Source organism: Drosophila albomicans, chromosome X (genome assembly GCF_009650485.2).
Source record: "Drosophila albomicans strain 15112-1751.03 chromosome X, ASM965048v2, whole genome shotgun sequence".
NCBI classification, from domain to species: Eukaryota; Metazoa; Arthropoda; class Insecta; order Diptera; family Drosophilidae; genus Drosophila; species Drosophila albomicans.
Window position 1 is genome coordinate 16,599,851 of NC_047627.2, and position 17,458 is coordinate 16,617,308.

At 36.9% G+C, this 17,458-nt stretch overlaps 3 protein-coding genes across 3 annotated transcripts; all 3 read left to right on the forward strand.

Annotated features, from left to right (window-relative positions):
* The first annotated feature begins 983 nt into the window (after positions 1–983).
* On the forward strand, positions 984–1,984 carry LOC117570267 (uncharacterized). Its single transcript, XM_034251785.2, has one exon. The coding sequence runs from the start codon at positions 1,193–1,195 to the stop codon at positions 1,766–1,768; it is 576 nt and encodes a 191-aa protein (XP_034107676.1). The 5' UTR covers positions 984–1,192; the 3' UTR covers positions 1,769–1,984.
* Positions 1,985–4,024: 2,040 nt separating this feature from the next.
* LOC117567164 (uncharacterized) lies at positions 4,025–6,170 on the forward strand. Its single transcript, XM_034246981.2, has 2 exons — positions 4,025–4,083; positions 5,039–6,170. The coding sequence occupies exon 2, from the start codon at positions 5,039–5,041 to the stop codon at positions 5,882–5,884; it is 846 nt and encodes a 281-aa protein (XP_034102872.2). The 5' UTR covers positions 4,025–4,083; the 3' UTR covers positions 5,885–6,170.
* A 2,507-nt stretch (positions 6,171–8,677) lies between these two features.
* On the forward strand, positions 8,678–16,605 carry LOC117567069 (uncharacterized). Its single transcript, XM_052008706.1, has 3 exons — positions 8,678–8,786; positions 12,315–12,709; positions 15,789–16,605. The coding sequence occupies exons 1-3, from the start codon at positions 8,784–8,786 to the stop codon at positions 16,501–16,503; spliced, it is 1,113 nt and encodes a 370-aa protein (XP_051864666.1). The 5' UTR covers positions 8,678–8,783; the 3' UTR covers positions 16,504–16,605.
* The last annotated feature ends 853 nt before the right edge of the window (positions 16,606–17,458 follow it).

Here is a 17,458-nt window from a genome sequence, read left to right on the forward strand (position 1 = left end):
TAAAGTGAATAAAGTTCAAAGAAAAATATATACTAAACTACTGTATATATTTATTTATTATTTTTATTATTTCATTATTTCTTTACTCTTTACAATAATACAATACATATATTTTATGGCTACTATTCAAACATAATCATAAAAACGCCATAGTGCAGCGAGTTAGCTTCAGACTTAATAAATATATCACCATATGGTGTTATTTAAGCCTCTTAAAAACTCAGGACTATGCATATTAGATCTTAAATATAATAAATATAATTATGTTATTTTATAAAATATAATAATTTTGAACTGCATTAGTTTCATATACTAAAATATAAAGAAATAATAATAATGTTAAAAAATATATTACGCTTTCTCTATCTACTTTTGTATTTAGAATTATATTAGTATATTTTGCAAATTAAAATAATTCTAAAAATAAGCTGTAAAAAAAGAATTTAGACTAAAAAAAAAATAGGAAAACTTTTAATCAAGCTGCATAAACAGAATGTAAAAATCTTCTTCTCCTTTAAATTCATTAAAGTAAAATAAAATAAATTAAATCCTACTTACTTAAGTTCTTCCTATATTTATCTATTAATTTACAATTCAAATTAGAGTATCAAATATATTGTGGCTACTTCCATATTTTTACAATATTTAAAAATAATCGTTATAATTTATTATAACAACAGAATTCTAATAAAGAAAACATAATTTAGATTATAAACAATAAAACTGGAATCGCATATGATAAATCATATGCGAAAGTCCTCTACTAAAATATTGATGGATTGCTATACGATTGTTATTACATCACTTCCAGGCAAAAAATGCCACGTCTTGTGTTGGTACATTTATAACGCCTTGGAATTGACCAGCTTTTGCCAATAAAAAATGAAAGTAAACAGGCGACTAATCCAACTGTGACGGAGTCACATCAATGGAAATGCTTCGAGAAAAGTCAGGAAAGCGAAATGAAATAGTGTTGCCTTGATTTCAAAGCCAGTTTTGAATGCCACATCCGAGTAGTTGTGTTTATTTTTAGTACACTCCAAATTCAAATTGAAAAACTGCGATGCACGGCTGACACTTGGCACCGCACAAAGATTGACAGAGAGAGGCAGAGGTAGACAGAGACAGAGACAGAGACAGAGGCGGAGAGAGAGAACGTGTGGGAGTCATAAAGGAAGATAAAAGAATAAGAATGGAAGGACTATCGATGTCAGCCCTGAGCATGGCCATTCTCCTACACTCGGTCATGGGTGTCTCATACTATTTTCTGCTCGCCCGCTGCTCGCCGGCTCCTTTGCTAGGCAGCTGGCTGTTTGTGGCATGCATCGGTGCTGTGCTGCAAGCGGTGCACATATTTCCGCAATGGTGTCGCAATTGCTCGATCCTCTTCCGCCTGGCCATGGAGACGCTAATCTGCTGCCTAACACTCGATCTGATGCTCACGAAATTGTGGTGCCGCATTGAATCGTTGTGCCATTGTGCCATCATTGGCATCTTGCAGCTGCTGGTCACCGACGATCACACCTTTGCCGCCTGTGAATATTGGCTGTTGGGTCTTATCACCAGCGTCATTGGCTGCTGCCTCCTCTGGCTAACACTCTGGGCCACCGCATTGCCCAGCAAACTTCATCTGGGTTACAGCAATTGGCAGCGCAGCGTTAAACGATCAATGCATCATAATCTTTGCCACTTGGCTTTTGGCACAACCGATCTGCAGAGCAGCCGGCCAGTGCAATGTGAGGAAAGCCAAGAAAGCTTTGTCAGCTAAGTGTGAGAGTGTGAGCAGCTCAACAAATTCGTAGACAATCTCAATCACATTTCAAGCACTCTCATCTGACTTCAATTGACAACAATTTGGCTATGCACCTCTTTCCAATTTTCCCTTCAAGTTGGACATTGCTGCTAAGACAAAATTTTACCATATTCCTAAACATGATGAGTTCTTAAATTATTGATTTATAAATACAATTTTTACCGAGTTAAATACATTTCTGTTGTTTTATTTTTGTTAAAATGAAAAGGTACAGTGTCGTTGAAGTATTGGTTGAAATTAAAGAAAAGGAAAGAGGACAATGTTTTTCATTATAAATAAATAACTCATAAATTAAACTCATGAGCTATTTTTTATTATCAGAATAATCTTCAACTCTTAGTGAGAAATAATGAAATCGAGAAAAACTCGGGATAAATTGCAGGTGCTAAAAAAAAGACAGACGGCAATAATTGCAATGAAAAAAAATGCATTATATATTTTTATATGTTTTATATAATTATTCACATTTAAATTTCACTTCAAAAATAATAAAAAGCTTGTCATTTATAATAATTTTCGAGCCTTCCCATCAACAATAAAAAGATGAGATTTTACTAAAATCTTTTGAAATTGGAAAAGAATTATATTATTTTGAATTTCTGCATGAATTCTTAAATCTATTTGCTGTCAATATTAAAATTTCTCATAAATTTGTTTTTTTTCGACCCTTCCCATCAACAATAAAAAGATGAGATTTTACTAAAATCTTTTGAAATTGGAAAAGAATTATATTATTTTGAATTTCTGCATGAATTCTTAAATCTATTTGCTGTCAATATTAAAATTTCTCATAAATTTGTTTTTGCGATTCCTCAGATATTTTTATAATAGAACAATTTTCGTAAAAAACTTGAATAAAATCGAATTCAACTATTGAACTGAATATTGCAACTATTATTATTAATATATATATTATTTAAAAACACTGACCTCAACTTTTGTTGTTTGTTTCTTAGTATAAAGAAAAATGTTGCTAAAATCTTTTTGAATTATATACCAATTATATACTTTTCCAATAATGAATTTAACTCAATATCTTATCTATTTTATTGTTATGAGATGAATCCATTACAAATTTGCTTTCCACTAATTTAATAGGATATTTACCTCGCATGCATGATTTTTACCCCAGATAAGAAGTGCAAATTGTCGCCACGATTACTAAATCAATGTGTGCGACGACCTTGCTGTTGGTTTTTCTTCAACGTCAAACGGCAAAACAGCAAATAAAGCAAATTGGGAAAGCATATTTGTTGCTGCAAAAGCAGACAAAACAGAAGGAAAGAAAGACAGAAAGACAGACATACAGAAAAAAAAACCCGTTTAACCGTATCATGGCCATGTGGCAATGCGGAAGACATCCGCGGCACAAGCGTCTAATTGTGGGACGAGGCGGAGTTGCCTCCCCATTTGTTTTGGCATGTTTCGGAAGACGGAACCAAAAAGCCGCCAACAAGTCCGTAAGGTGGCCTTCACACAAAAGATACCCTGGAAAATGCCACCAAACTTTGCGGCTGTCGAGTGAACGAACGAATTGAGAGTGCGATTCTGCAATTAAGTAGAGTAACATAATAATTATGCCTTTGCCTATGAAATTCGCAGCTTAATGCGCATGTTTAGCATACACAGCAGATAGGGTATTTAATATAACAACTAGTTAGCTAATGAGTTAGTTACCTCTGAGTAACGTTGAGTGGTAAACTTGAACTTGAAACATGTCTAAAATGAATGATGATGCACATGCAACAATGTGCACAGAATGTGCAACGTTGCAAATGCTTTTGATTTCCACGTCAAGGCCAACAAAGCAAAATACGAGTATAAACAAAAACCACTAAAAAGCGACACGCAAAGGCGCATTGTTGTTGAAACATTTGTAAGTAAGTAGCTAACAGCTTCGCCTGCAACTTGTGGCATGCTTTGGTTTAACTGCTTTTAATGGCAATTGAGGAAAATTGCTGCCTGCAGCTGCCCGCACAGCAATCCTCTTGCTTGGCAACTTGCAGCTCTCCTGGTTGACTGGCTGCTGGCTGCTGGCTGCTGCCTGGTTGGCTCCGCTTGGTCAAGTGGTATAAAAGCCGCTAAGCTGGCATCAATGACGTTAATCAAACCGCGTCGCTTGACAATCGCAGCTCGCTGCAGCAAAAAAGTGCAAGTGCTTTTCGCCAATCACAACAAATCGAAACGAACCGAAACCAAATATAACTATTCAACAACAATCATAACAAGATATTAGTTATAAACAAACGCCCCAAGAAAACCAAGCAAAGGTGAAGCATTCAGTGTTGTTTATTTATTTTTTACATTTTTTTTTTTTGTTTCTTTATTATTGTTATTGTTTTTTTTTTTTTGGAAAGACAGTGTTTGCGCCTAAACATAAGCATAATTGTTATAAAACTACAAATTAAAAAACCAAAAATACAAATACAATAACAACAACAACAACAACAAGAGAGCGCAACAAGTGAAAGTGAACTTCAGTCCAAAATATTGTGTTGTCCATTCATGGAATTTTTGGTGGTTATGCTTACACACATTGTTGTTGTTACTTTTATTTTCACGTATTTAAGCCAATCTTCGCACAGAACATGGCAGCCAACACATCAGGGCTTGGCCCCAAAATGAATGAAACCCAAAGACGAAATTAACACTCAAAAAACAAAACCAAACCCAAAAAAAAAAAACAACAAAAAATGTAAAACACAAACGAATACGAAACGAAACCAAAAAGTTCGCTTAAACTTACAGCTCAGTTATATCTTTTATTTTTTGGGGGCAGGGCAAAGGTTGAGCTCGTGTGCCAAAAATTAAACTTGAAATAGTTTATCTTACTTAACTAGTTGTCTTATATAACTTTTAATTAAGCTAAGCAAACGGCCAGACTTGAACAATTCATTCATTTTATCCAATCGATGTAACCTTTGTACTACTTACCGAGTAGGAAAAGTATGTTACTTTAATTTGTTTGATTTTTGTTAATAGTGATAGGAGGATTAAAGTCAATATATTTACTACAAATTTGTTCATAAAATTAATGCAAAATTTGTAGCAAAAAGTTTCAGCACAAGAGCAAAAAATGTGATTATAAAATGAATGCTAGTTTAAAATAAAATGTATTATTTATAAATGCAACAAATTGTATTAATTTTATATTCAAATTTTAAGTTTACTATCAATCCTTATTCTTTTCAATACACCCGCTTTAATCTCCATACTTTGTTGCAGATGCTGTGCCAAAGCCATAGTATGCTTCTGCTGGCCCAACTGCTGCTGCTGCCAATGCTGCACGCTCTTCCCGTCTCCAGTCCCGAGATTGCCAACAAATCAAACAAGTCACCGAACAGTGTGCTCGCTCAGCAGCAGACACAACAGCTGAAAACGAGCAGCTCCGGCGGTCAGGACGCGCATCTCAATTCGTTGAGTGCCTTTGCCAGCAGCTACGACAGCCTTGCCTCGGCTCAGCCAACGGCTGAGATCGGATTCAAGCCCTCGTACAAAATGCCCGAAATGGAGACGAACTTCACGCCCATGCAGGGCAGCGATGCCACTGCCACTTTGGCCAACATGCCCAGCACACCGATGCTGATGCAGTATTTGCCTGCCCAGACACTGCAGGATGGCAGTGGCACAGTGCAGTATCTGCAGTTGATACCCACGCGTCCAATCATTGTGCCCATCAGTCCGTTTCTAACGGCAGCCGCAGCAGCAGCAGCCAATAATGGTGGCGTTCAACCGCCGCCACCACAACTCACCCCGAATTTGGGGGCGACACCCGACTTTGCCACACGCGGTTCGGCGGTGCAGCTGAGCGCTTTGCCCGCCAACACCGGAGTCACTGGGTTGCACTATGCCGCGGCCGGGCTGCAGGGCTATGCGAATGCCATCAGTCCGGTTGCTGGGTACCGCAGCAGCTATCGCATTAATCGCGAAACGAAGGACAAACACTTTCCGCCCACGTTCAGTCTCAATATGAACGAGTATCTGCCATCGGGGGCGGGGGGTCATGATGCGGTCACAGCGGGAGCAGCATCGCATCCTCATACCCATCTCTATATCCGAGCCAGGCCATAATGTTATCATATCAGATTGTTGTCATCGTCCAACTTCAAAGCACTCCAAAGCCAAGTTTGTTGTTTAAGTCTTTTGTTTTTTTGTTTGCTCCCCTTAGCACTTAAGAAGCATAATTGTCATATTATTGAATGGCCAAGAATAAATTATAGAGCTTAAAAGCCAGAGAGTGCTCAACTCATAAATACCCTATAATCATTGTTATATTGTATATTTTACATTACATTCATTTTGTAAACTTCTTAAAAGAATAAATGTGTAAATCATAAATGTATCATTCTTATATAAATGTTTGCTCTCATTTTTTCTGTGCTCATCTAAATATTTACCTGACAACACGTTAATTGTGGGGTATAATTGTTACAGCGCGTACTACGCATCTATTACAAAACCAACAAATTGGTCAAGAAAGGCAAATAAACAAAACAAAGAAGTAAACAAAACACGGAACAAGGTCGTCGCAAGATATCACGACGCCCGCCTCACAGAATGCATTTCCATTGTTTGAGGGCGTTTCACAGTTTTTTGGTTTTATTTTCCTTAGTTTTTTTTTTTTTTTGTGAAAGTAAACACAGAAATTTCACGTCGTTCCGTTCCGGAACAGTCGTGGGTAATAGTTAGGCTTACTTTACGCATATGTGTCAGTCAAAATAACGATAAAAAAGAGCGAAGCCTAGACATTACGTTGGCAACCTTGAAGTTGCGTCAGTCAGGGCATAAGTTAGGCAGCAGTTAGTCGGCCAATTGGCCACTCGCCCAGAGCTAAAAGCATTTTGGAGCCAGACGCAATCGTGTACGAGTATTCCATATTCATCCATCTAATTGTCACATTTTGACAAATTCATTTGGCATTACAAGAGCTTTCATTACCACTCCATCTTGCACTCAACTAAGCATATTCAAAAGCTTCTTTCACTTGTAACATTATGTGGAGCAAATGCCACGGGGCGTTTCAAATGCCAAAATCCAACACACAGATACTCTACAAAATGTCAAATTCGTTACGAAATGGAAAAATTATTGACTTGCACTTGAATTTCTTTATGATCTGAGATGCTATTGACATTTATTTTTATTATATCTCAATTATTTTACATGAACTGTGATGTATGTATTACTAAAATTACTAATGTAACTATTTAGGAATATAATATAAAATTTAAAGCTATATAAAGGTATTTGCTACCATTAGCCGTAATTAAAATTTGAATTACAATAAGATAAATTTCTTTTCTACAATTATGTAAATAAGTTTAATTATTTTGAAATTGTTTTAGTTAATGCCAGCTTGATATTTTTATTTAATATTTTTCACAAATGAATCTGAAGTTTTAGAAATAAATTTTATTATTCACAAAAGTTCAATAATATTAATATTTGTTATGTTGAAAGTATTTAATTTTCGCTTCATACTTATAATGGACCATCTACAAGCATGAACTGTAAATTCCTTTTTAAAATATTTATAATTGATCACAAATAAATGTGCAATTTATGTAAACATAAATTTAAATATTCAAAATTGTAATGCTCAATACTCTGAATATAATTTACAAATTCCTCATCCATCACTATCATATTTTTGCTGACATGCATCAACTTGTCTGTCACTTGTAATATGCCCAAACACGCATTGAGTGCGGCACAAAATCGATGAGCATTACATGCCACATCGATGTACATATTGCCACAATTAACTTTCGAGCTCAAATGGCGATGATGACGCCCCGTGGCGTGCCCAGCATTTGATGCACCGTCTTGTGGGGGGCCCCAAAAACTCTAAAAATGGGAAAACTCGATGGTTTGTGGATGGGTCTGATTAGGCGAGAGAGCAACTTTTGACTGTCCGTCGAAGTCGAAGTCGAAGTTAAAGTGACTTTAACATTGGCTCCAGGGCGGAAGTGAACGGTTGGTGCTATCTTTGCCTCTTTTTGAGTGGCAGGGGCAACAACAACAGCAACAACAGTAACAACTGTACTCGTATGTAGTTCAATTAATGGTCATGTTTCTGGGATGCTTTCAATGCTTGTCGCAAGTGTGTTTGCGGTGCTGCTGCTGATGATGGGGGGGCTGAGGCCGCCCATGGCTGAAGTTGTTATAACACTTTTAAATGCGTAAATTAGCTTTGATGATTGTTGTGCTCTCGTTGTTGTTGCTGTTGTTGTTGTTGCTGTTGTTTTGTTGGGCGGTATTTGAATTTGAAATGAATTCAATTTGAATATCCACAAGCTGTTTGCTATTTACTTTCCATTTCAATTAATTGCGCGCACTTGGCGCTTTCAGTTGGTGCTTTTGTTTTTGTTTTTGTTTTTGTTTTTTCGCTTCACTTTTCTGGGCGCTTCAATTCGGCTGAAATCCTTCAACGCCGCGTCGCTGTTTCGCAGCTCATCTGCATTACTACACCCAGCCCAGACAACAGCGCACTCAACAATTTCAGCAGTCAACAATAAAACCAAGTTTTCTGCCTCTCATTCTCCGTCTCTTTTTTTTGCTAGCTTGCCACTCACTCACTCTCTTATAGCCAACAATGCGTCCACTTGTTGGGCCGCTGCAGAACTGCACGCTGTTGGCTGTTGGCTGTTGGCTGTTGCTGATGCTATTGCTTTTAGCTTTTGGCTGTTGGTTGTTGGTTGTTACTTTTGCTGTTGGCCAAGTCGTCGCCTCTTGCTTTGGTATAAAACGCACAGTTCACTCAACGCTCTGTCGCAGTCGCAATTGCCAGTTGCTCGCTTTCGAATTCGATTTTCGGTTTCATTTTAATATTTTTTGTATTATTACCGCTATTTTTTGTTTTGTTTTTTAGTTTTGTTTAAAGGAACAAGTGTTGATAAAGCAACAAGTGTATTACAATTTTTTGCGGTGTTATTCATTTAAACAACACACAAAGTGCAAACAAATTAAAATGGTGCGTTTATAATCGTGTAATATCACTCTGAATGCTATTGACTTCTAGCCTTGGATTACAACTTAAAGGAATTATTTAATATTCACATTTTGTGATATGTTTTAGGAAGGAAACCCCAGTGAGAGTTGTGATTTTGTATCCAAAATTTTGCAAACAATATATATAAACGTGAAAGGATAAAGAACAATTTTTTATATTCCTTACAATATTTTCTACTTAAATAACGTGAAAGGATAAAGAACAATTTTTTATATTACTTACAATTTATTAAAATATATATTTATTGATTGAACATATTGGGACCAGCTATTTTACGTTGATGTAGTCCATTTTAGAGATCACAAATAGTACGGAAATAAGTATGAAGGCTGAACTAGAACATCTTGAGGTGTTAAATTATACTATTAATTCATTATTCATTAATTTTGTTCTCGCTAATGATAATTCTATATAATTACTTCTTTATGTTTCATTATTAATTCTAAATAATTACTTCTTGTATTCGATGAGTACTAATTAAAATACAATTAATTTGTGTTGAACTCAATTACCAAAAACTTTTTAACATCCTCAGTTTAATGATCTTCAGTCCTTCTTGACTGTAGCAATATTGTTTTTCTTATTGTTTTTATTGAGCAATGTTATTAACATATAATTTACATTTTCAATAACTAAACCTTCTTTGCTGATTTATGATCTTATAAGTTCAAGATTTAATTACATTTCTAGCTAATATTCAAAGACTTTGTAATCCTCTTTGGCGTATTATAATTCAGTTGCCCTACTTCAAATTTCAATTAACATTTTCAAGCTCAATTTAAGTACACCTTAAGAAGTTTGCACAAAGTTCAAGTTGAAATGCCAAAAACACACAAGTTAACAACTAAATGCAATGGATGAGGTTGAATACACAATTTGAATGAAATTTGCAATTAGAGGTGCGATTTGTGAGCTACACTCAAGAACATTAATAGACAACTTAAGACAGAGACCGCCCAGTAGCTGGCTGACATCCACTGAATGCCATAGACAAGTCCATGATTGATTAGCGTTGCAGTTCTTTGAGTTTGCTTCTTACGTTGTTCGTTGTTTTTTTTTTTTTTTTTTTTTTCAACGGATTACCAGCTTTTGTTGTTTGCGTCGAGAATTGCCAGAGGGGGGAAGGTGGGAGCAAAAGACAAAAGGTGTGCAAATTACGCACGTTAACGATGGCATTTGGCAGTTCATCAGTAGCATTAGAGGCAGCCAGCCATTAATCAAGCTGCATTTGCATTTAAAATTCACCACCAAGACTCTGTGCTGGTGGCTCAGCTCATGTGACCTGGCCGATCATTACCAGCTGCCTGCCGTGGCCAAAATAATTAGAGAGCAGCGCGCCAAACTGGCGCACGCATTCAAGATAATGATGACGCTCAACTTAATGCCTGATGCCAAATGTTGATGCTGTTGCTGATGCTGATGCTGTGGTTGCGCATGTCGCTGTTGTTGTTGGTTGCTGGTTGCTGGTGTGCTGGTGTGATTGCGGTTTGCTGGCCCCGGGGCGTTTTGTGAATGCTGCCTCAGTTGCAAACCAAAAATTGCAACTAGTTTTTTATAGTTTCATAGATTGTTTTTCTGAGTACCATCGTTGAGCATTGCAATTTTCGGCCGCTTCAATTTTGAGACCGCATCTCGAATGCAGTGGGATGTTGCAATCTCTAGTTTAGCTGGAATTTGTTGCGTACACATACATAACATATACTATAGTATAGTTAATGCCGTGACAACTGGCCGTTAGTTTGTCTACATTTTTGGTCTGCATTTATGTTTTAGAAAGGATGCCAGCTTATCAGCCGCCATTCTGCGCTTCACTTGGCCTTGTGCTGATTCCCACTTCCAGCTTCTGCAACCAACTTCTTTCTGCACCTACACTCAAAGCGGTTCAATTTGCATTTGCTTCGCCGGTGTTGCCACGCTTGACTGGCCAGAGCTGCAGACAAACCCAAAAAATTCACCTTCAGCCAAATAAAAACTCAATTAAACGCATCACTAAGCGCGAGTGGGCGTGGCAACCGGCCGCATTTAGCGAAAGGCAGCAAGTTGAGCGAAAACCTTTCACCGCCACCAAAAAAAAAATTACTTTGACTTTAACTTCGCCGTCGACGTTGTCGTCGTCGTCGTCGTCGTGTGGTGAATGCCCTTCTAATGGAGACCAACTAATGTATCAAGTGCAACTCCTTTCGCACATGTGTTAAAACCCGCTACCAACAACGAAGAAGAAGGCTAAAATAACTTTGTACCTACAGGAAATGTATGTAACAAGCAGAATGAGTCATCTCCCATCTTTTACGTTATAGTGTATACACATATTCTTAATCAGCGTCAACAGCTAAGATGTCCGTCTATCTTGTACAGTCGGCTCTTAATTGTTTTGAACGACAATCTGAAATATTTCTTACTCTATGGTATATTTTAAAAGTAGTACGGAGAGTAAAAATTCTAATACATATATACCGAAAGCTACTTATATCGATGTACCAAATATGACTATTTTTCACACTATGGTACATTTTTAAAAGTGAGTGAGTACAAATACTAATTGTACTGAAAGCCATACATCGATAATATATTAAATATATCGAAAATATACCAAATACAGATTTTGGTATATTTTAGTATTTGTACTATCATTTTTATCATTGTGTAACAGGTAGAAGAAGGCATCTCCGACCCCATAAAGTATATATATTCTTGATCAGCGTCAACAGCCGAGTCGATCGAGCCATGTCCGTCTGTCCGTCTGTGTGTCTGTGTGTCTGTCCGTCTGTCCGTATGAAACACTGGATCTCAGAGACTATAAGAGATAGAGCTATAATTTTTTTTCGACAGCACTTGTTATGTTTGCACGCAGATCAAGTTTGTTTCAAATTTTTGCCACGCCCCCTTCCGCCCCCGCAAATCAAAAAAATCGAATAACAAGCGTAATTTTAAAGCTAGAGTTACGAATTTTGGTATATACAATAATTACTATAGTAGTTATGATTCCTGAATTGATTTGGTTACGATCAGATAAAAATTGTCGAAGTTATTAAAGAAATACTTTCGTATGGGCAAAAACGCCTACTTACTGGGGGTCTTAGTTACTTTGTCTGACAATCTGGTATATTGTGCCGTCTATGGTATATTTTGAATGCGTCACTATACAATTTGGTATATTTTTAGTATTTGTAGTATATTTGGGGTATATTTTGAGAAATATACCGCAAAATATATTGCTTTTATTCAAAATGGGTAGCGGGTATCTCACAGTAGCCTTCTTACTTGTTATAATATACCATAGAGTACAGAATATTTGTATTTGGTGTATCTATAACATACCACGTATATATACTATATATGGTACATTTTAGTATTTTTCGTATCTCTGGTATTCACGAGAAATACAACGATGTTTTGCTTTTTTTGAAAGTGCATAGAAGGTATCTCAGAGTTGAACACACTCGACTGTTGCTTTCTCACTTGTGTATTTTCTTTATCATTCATTTACAGCAACTATCTCTGCTCTGGACACTGCTCGCAGTGCTGCCAGCCGCACGGGCCGTGTTGTCGCCTTCGCGAGCCTATGACGATGAGAATACATCGTTGCAACTGAGTCTGGAGGATTTGGAACGCGAGCAGGAGCAACAACAGCAACAACTACAGCTACAGCAGCCGCATCCCTTCGATCTCAATCGTCCGCCACTGCTGCCCAACCACTACGAGTGGCATCCCAGTGTGGCAGCCAGCGTGCCACCCAGCTATGTGCATGATGCCGCCCAACTGGAGCAAGCCGAGCGCTTGCGGCAATTGCATTTGCAACATCAACAGCTCAGCGCTGGCTACGCGCTGCCCTCTCACCTGCCGGACAGTCTGCTACTGCTTGGTGGCCCCAATGGCAACGTCGTGTAAGTATGCAACGTTTCGCCACTAAAAGCTGCAGCGAAAACTAAAGCTTTTAGTGTGCGCAAAAACCAGTTTGTAGCTCAACTTTTAGTGCGTCTTCAAACCAAACGAAACTAAAGCTTAATGCGCTGTGTTGCAGATCTTGTTGCTACAACACTCATTTTGCTTCAGAGTTAACACATTTATATAATTATAAACTAAAACATTTATTTCAATTTATTTCCTAACAAAACTTTAGCGAATTTTATGTATATTATATGTATGTTCGAAATCAAAATCTTTACCACAATAATTAGGCAAGAGTGAGCAATTAAATTTAGCTCGTGAGTTCTGAATATTTGACAAACTCATTTATTTCTAAAATGAGATTTTTACTCGAAGATTATACAAACTGTGTTGAAGTTGCATAAAGGCATACAAATCATTAATTATTAATCTCAATTTTGAAAATGTTTACAAATATTATCGAGTCGACTTTTATGCGATTTGCGGTTTAAAGTTTCAACTTCAAAATGGTCAGCTCTTGAATAACGCTTATTTTGACGATGAATCCATATTCATGGAAACGTTAAGTAGGTTTCTTTGCTACTATAATCAATTTATGAACTTTGATTACAATTACTTAATTAATTAATATCGTAATTAAATGCCATGTACTCATAACACGTGACAAATAAAAACATGTCTGTTAGTAGACTCAAAACTAGACAGCTTCGATAAATGTTATTATCTTAGTTTTTATTTTGTTTTAACGTAAAACATTATGTTATACGTATAATACGAATATTAGATGAAACATTATTTTATACTTAAAATATGAATTGTAGATGAATATGAAGTGGGCGCTTAAAACTGAAAGCCAATATGATGCACATAACTTGCATATGTAATTTTATTAAAAGAATCATTAAAACACTAAAACAATTTCGGCGTCACCTTAACAAACCAGGTAACATTGAAATAATGGACTTCCGCATAAAACTCCATAGATAACTTATAATATCCATAAGGTAGGAAATCGGGAAACCCGTTGGCAGAAAAAGAACATTTTTCTAATATGTACGTTCTTCCCTCTATTGGTAGCTTGTAAGTTTTCGGAATATTTGCGCAGTTCTCCAAATTCGAACTCACATAGACATTATAATATTTGTCCAAAAAGGCTTGGGTTAATTTTTGTTTTGGTATCTGGTAAGGGCTTTGAAAATATTCATTGGTTCGACCCCTTGGACTATAAAACATAAGAAATTCAAACTGAATTCATAATCAATTATTAATGTTAAAGCGATTGAAATAATTAAGCACTAGCTCACCGTCGTATCCTCATTGATCTCGTAATTAACCTCGACTGTTGCCGAAAAAACCGAATTACCTAATGAGATCCAATTCAAATGTACGTCTCTGACCCTCACTATATCCTCATCAGATGAGTAGTAAGTTCCCGAAATAATTTCAAAGTCCCATGTTCTCCGTGATAATACGCAGACGACATTGTTGTGCAGCAACAACAAAGGTAACCAGAGGCTCAATCGCAGCATTATTCAAATATAAAATTTCACGCGCTGACTAAAGATGTATCTTAACGCATCAAGTGCTTATATAGTCAATGTTTTAAGCGTGATAACATCGAATTTCGTTGTGATTGCTAACAATATCTGAGCACTCCAACATTTCCGTTGTAATTTTAAATTGCGTGACAGATATTAGAACACTCGATGGGAAGAAACGTATATTAGGCAAATAATCCAAAAAGATTTGTACCCGATTATGACATCGGCCTAATGCACGTTTTTTAATAAATATAATTAAATAATACGTTTTTTAATACAATAACATTTTATTCACAAGCCTTATAGGCATTAAAAACTCCATAGTATTCCGATACATTTATTATGAAGTCACTTGTGGTAGGTAATGTCAAGTAACAAAAAACCTTCACTGAACCATACACTAGATGTAATTTTATGTAAGCATATTGCATTTAAAATAATATTGATTAAGCTCGTACTATAAAAGAAAATACAAAATTAGAAGCAACCGATTTATCTATTTTTTAATACTTTTGCTCTTCTATTTTAAAATGTATTTGAAATCAATCTAATAGACGATTCTATAATTTATTGCATTTTACCTTAGATTTCCTGAGCAATGCTATAGCCTGATTGTTTAGATTTTTATTGAATTTAAACAGAGTACATTTCATATTTGTTAAGTGAGTTTCGCAATAATAATTATTCGAAACAAAAAATTAAATTTGAAGGTAAAGACTCTGTTTAGAATAATTCAATTAATTAGCCTACAAAACATTTAAAAATAATCATTAATAAGAGTAGCATGTTGATTATTAAAATGCAGTACATATTGTTTTGTATTACAATTGAAGTCATTATTTTCAAATTAGTCACCAATATTTTTGGAATGCATACATTACGTATACGTACTTTGCATCAATATGCTTAACTTTGCACATATTACGTATACGTACATATTAATATTGAATAATTTAACACCTCAAATAATTCTAGATGCGGTAGAACAAAAATACATTTTAAATAATAAAAAAGTTATGAATTTTGTTAAGGTGAACGCATATTAATCATGCTCAAGTATAAATTAGATTTTAGCAACATTTATACACCAATAAAAATCATCACTTCAGAGTGCAGACATCAAGATTGAATTACGTTTATCGTTCAACTGTTGGCAGGCAAATTGTTGTGAGTATCGTTCATTTGTCAATTGAATTGGCGAATTGGCTGCAAAATGGGTGCAAATTGCAAGTCCAAAGTAGGCCCTTAAAGACATTTAGGTCTGGTTGCGGTCTAATTCCGAGCACTTAATGCCAGCTTAATTGCTGTTGCTGATAGATATGTGCAGTGGATCCGCTGATGGGGGGGGGGATGTATTGTGTGGGTGGGTGTTGAAACGCCAGTTTCACTCACGACTATTGCCGCCGTTGGCTTCCGACAAATGGCAGCAATGATTGCCATAATAAATCGCTGAGATTAGATAAGAGCAGCTCGTTAAATTCCATTAAACTGACACTCCCTCTCTCTCTCTGTCTCTCTCTCTCTCACTCTCTAGCTTGCCCACGCCAGCGACAACACCAACAGCGGCAACAACAACAACGACGACGGCAGCAGCAATAAAGTCGGGAACGCGACTGCTTCAACCCATTGTTCCCTTTGATCTGGACCTGCAGCTTCAGTTGAATGGCGTGCAGTATCTAAATGACAATGCCCTGCCACGCCCACTGCCCAGACTAGTGCCACGTCCACTGCGACCACCGTACACCTACGTGCAGCAACAGCAGCAACCCCTACGATCCACATACAATCCACCTCCCAGTCAATTATCACCAATTCCCCCCCAATCAAAGCAATTTGCCTACGCTCCGCTGCCACAGCGCAATTATGCAACAGCTCCTCGGATCCCATTGCCATATCCACCCAGCTTTATAAGCATCACAACGCGTCGACCAGGCGCAACTGGCTACAGCTCAGGCTATGCGAAGCCCTTCAGACCCTCGCAACCAGATCCAACGCCCGATCTGTTTGCTGGTCGTGAATCGAAATCGCTGCTGGACTCGTATATACCCAGCTGGGAGGTTCTCCGGCTACTGCAGCAGCATCAGCAATCGCGTCCAGTGCAGCGGCATACGCTCGCCTATGCTGTGCCCAGCATGCGACTCTTCAAGCGCAACTCGAAGGGAGTGGAAGGAGCGCCTGAGGGACGTCGCATTGTGAAGAAATCGCTGCCCAGCAACGGCGATGCAACGAAAATGACCAAATTTACTTAGTTCGAAATCGATAGTAATTGTGTATGTTAGTTAAGATTTTTTTCTTATTTGTATTTACTCGTAATATTAATATTTTATTATGCATTTTCATTTATTTATTAAAGCACGATTTGTTAATTTGCATTTGTATGAACACAATGATTCTGTAAACCGATGATTATTTCTGTCAATAGCTAGCTTCCAAAAGTTGCTTATCTCTTATGAACCTCCCTAGTTTTTATAAAGCTTTCTTTTTCACTGTAGAATGTGCCGCAGCTCATGAGCACTTTAACGCACTTGAACGCATCTTTGACTATTTGAATTGTTCAATATTTTTCTTCTACATTCTTTTATGGCATACATTTTGCAAAGCATGGTAAACCATAAGATGCATTTTGGGATTTCATCTTTGTGTGGACTGATTGATCTAAAAGAACCCTCTAAATTTTAAATTTTTGAAGTCTTCAACATTTTAAATCAATTATGAGTAAATAAACTAATTGACTTACAATGTGAACAATTTAATTCGTTTTAAAGACTGTTGAAATAAAGCTTAACAACTGGTCTGATTATACAAGAATTTGTGTATTTTTGTGTGTCTATCACATTACATCCCGTTGAGCTGTGCTCACATAACACAAGCCTTGTGACAAGCCATTTAAAACGTGGCGAAACCAATCGAACAGATGCGACAACTTTTTGAGTGCAATACGAGTATTTTGGTATCTTTGCTCGACGATCCGATGAGCTGCTGAAGTTGCTGATGCTGCTGCTGTTGCTGTTGCTGCTGATGTAATCGCGTCCATAAAGCAAACATCCAGCAAATACAGCAAACAATTACTGGCTGGCCGCATCATCATCAACAGCAACAGCAACAACAGCAACAGCAACCACATGCACCAGCTTTAAAAGCTGCACCCAAGACCCAGTCTCTATTGCAGTTTTTTTTTTTTTTTTTTGGCATCAACGTCTTCAC